This window comes from Mandrillus leucophaeus, unplaced genomic scaffold (assembly GCF_000951045.1).
Source record: "Mandrillus leucophaeus isolate KB7577 unplaced genomic scaffold, Mleu.le_1.0 Scaffold78, whole genome shotgun sequence".
NCBI classification, from domain to species: Eukaryota; Metazoa; Chordata; class Mammalia; order Primates; family Cercopithecidae; genus Mandrillus; species Mandrillus leucophaeus.
Genome location: NW_012108474.1, coordinates 2,558,352 through 2,561,120, shown reverse-complemented (window position 1 = coordinate 2,561,120; position 2,769 = coordinate 2,558,352). Strand labels below are relative to the sequence as shown.

At 55.1% G+C, this 2,769-nt stretch overlaps 1 protein-coding gene across 6 annotated transcripts in view; it reads left to right on the top strand.

Annotated features, from left to right (window-relative positions):
- The window catches only part of RNPS1 (RNA binding protein S1, serine-rich domain), a 27,823-nt gene extending 26,615 nt beyond the window's left edge, over positions 1 to 1,208 (top strand). For all 6 annotated transcript variants that reach the window (XM_011966997.1, XM_011966996.1, XM_011966993.1 and 3 more), the window contains one exon: positions 268 to 1,208. In XM_011966997.1, the coding sequence (XP_011822387.1) occupies positions 268 to 434 (167 nt within the window). In that variant the 3' untranslated portion in view covers positions 435 to 1,208. The remainder of the gene's footprint in view (positions 1 to 267) is intronic.
- The last annotated feature ends 1,561 nt before the right edge of the window (positions 1,209 to 2,769 follow it).

Here is a 2,769-nt window from a genome sequence, read left to right as displayed (position 1 = left end):
ACTCCATATCAAAAAAAAGAATATAAATATTAGCTGGGCATGGTGGCACACGCCTGTAGTCCCATTTGTTTGGTAGGCTGAGGGAGGCGAATCGCTTCAAGCCGGGAGGCAGAGGTTGTGGTGAGCCGAGATCGTGCCACTGCACTCTGACCTGGCGACAGAGTGAGATTCTGTCTCAGAAAAGTAAAACTGGGGAATTACCCAGAAAGAAGCTAGCTTGCCCCTACAGCCTGAGCTACTCTGATGTGGTTTCTCCTCTTCCTGCAGGTCCCGCTCCCCGAGGCGCAGGTCCCCTGTGCGCCGGAGATCACGCTCCCCGGGACGCCGCCGCCACAGGAGCCGCTCCAGCTCCAACTCCTCCCGATAAACAGGCCACTGAAGCTCTCACCCCTGTAACTTATACCCCACCCAGCTCAGTTTTGTCACTTTTCTAGCCAAAGGAAGATCAGTAGGAAAGCAAACCCTTCACTCGGGCAGAATTTGCAGGCAGCCGTCAGCACCCCTCTGCCGGCCGGGCTCTCGCTGCAGAAGTGCTGTTGGTTTGGGTGTTGTGTGCCTGTCAAGATTCCCTCCAGTTTTCTGGCTAGGAAGCTCGCCCGTTTCCAGTTTCTAAGAGTCAGTTCAGTGGCAGGGCCACCAGGGACAAGTGAGGCTCTGGGGGGTGGTGTGACCCTGCCTACCTGGGAGCACACTTTTCCCTTGCCTGGTGACCTGAGATGGTGGCCAGACTGTGCCCTTGCTGTTGCTGGGCGGTGTCCTTTTGGAAAGGGAGCCGTCCCGAGCTTTAGTGCAGCTGCCAACCCTGTTAGCCTCGGCCTCTTGAGGCCTCTTCCAACTTCAAGGGTCACACACCCCCAAAGATCCTCTCACCTATGGTAGTTGCTGTGCATGGTTCTGTCTGTCCGTGCACCCATGCACACACCCCACCCCACCACCCTACTCTGAAATTGGCGAGTGAGAGCCAGCTCTGCGGGATCATCATGCAGCCATGGTTGTGTCTGCCCTTCGTGGTGGTCTTTCAGGTTATCTTGGCAACATGTACATTGCTTTTTTTTTTTGCTTTTTTGCTTTTATTGTACAGTCAGTACTATAAAATTTCTGTTTGAGTTTTATACCTTTGTAGCATTTTAGATGACATTGTGTTTGTACTTTGTTGTGTAGAGTGGAAGAATTGTGTTGAATAAACCCAAGATTGGAATGCAGATCTAGTACTGGGTTCACTGCCTTCTCACTGTACCCTCGCCCTAGTAACTTTCTGTTCCTCAACATCCACAGTGGCACCTCCAGTGCTTTGTCAGGAGAATCTAGGGTTTGTGTGCTGTGGGTATTAGGTTGCTGCTATGGTGGAGATGGTTTTATCACCCCCTCGGTATGTGTGTGTGTTTTGAGACAGACTCTCGCTCTTTCACCCAGGCTGGAGTGTGTACCATGGTGCGATCAGAGCTCACTTCAGCCTCCAGAGTAGCAGGGGTAATTTTTCTTTTTTTTTTTTTTTTTTTTTGAGACGGAGTCTCTGTTGCCTGGGTTGGAGTGCAGTAGTGTGTTCTTGGCTCACTACAACCTCTGCCTCAGCCTCCTGAGTAGCTGGAATTACAGGCACCAGCCACCACGCCCAGCTAATTTTTTGTATTTCTAGTAGAGATGGGGTTTCACCACGTTGGCCCGGCTGGTCTTGAACCCCTGATCTCATGATTTGCCCACCTTGGCCCCCCCAAAGTACTGGGATTTCAGGCATGAGCCACCGCACCCGGCAGCAGCGGCTAATTTTTAAAAAATTTTTTGTAGCAACAGGGTGTTGGTATGTTGCCCAGCTGGTCCTGAGTCACGGCTTACGTGCGTGTGTTGCCATGCCAGGCTTGCTTCCTCCTTCATTAAGTGGCCATTTTTCCACCTCAAAAATTGGTTTGTGACACAAGGAAGAACTGGAAATGCTTAAGATGAGAACAAAAGTTGAGACCACCCAAAACTGCTGGGACCTTACTGCCCAGTGCTCCCAGTGGTCGGACCAAGACCCCACAGTAGACAGTACAAAGGCCCACTCCCCAGCTCCCGCTTATGGCCCAGTGGGAACAGACTGTATTCTTATCCTTTGGCATTTCTCTACAAATAAAAATTTAAGAGGTGCCACTGCGGTCCGGCCTTTGTGCACTTGGCCTTGTGCTGAGCAAGGCGTGTGGCCTGTTCTTACCGCCGGGTTCTGCTGCCCCCACCCCCACTTCGGTGACTAAACCTGCACCTCTGATCCTGTTCCCAAAGGGGCAGGAGGCTGGGCTCACTCCAGGCAGCCCCTGGCCTCCCTCACGGACCCCCTGTGTGGGGCCCATTGCTTTGATCGCCTTTCCAGCGCCAGTGCTGCAGTAGCTGAGCCTGGCCTAGAGCTAGCGGTCACGAACAACGGCAGCCTCCTGCCTACGTGTCCCGCGCCGTAGAAGAGCCTGCCCTGGCGCTGCGCTGGTCGTGGCTGCGTCAGCAGTGGGCGCGCACCTCCTTGCGTCTCCCTGTAGGCCAGCCCAGCCCCAGATCTAGGTGCCTGCCCCTGAAGCGCGCGGCTGCCCGTGATGAACCCGGCGGGCGGTGGGCGGCTGCTTCGGCCGGTAGGTGGAGGCGTTGACCGGCTTCTGGGAACAGGGCGGGGCCTGCTCCTGGGGGAGGACTCCGCCCCCTCCCCAGGAGACAAGTTAACCCGCGACCTTCACCAGGCGCGTTCTGCTCAAGATGGCGCTGGCGGCTGCTGTGCGAGTCCCGGCGCGCGTTTTGCTCCGCGCGGGT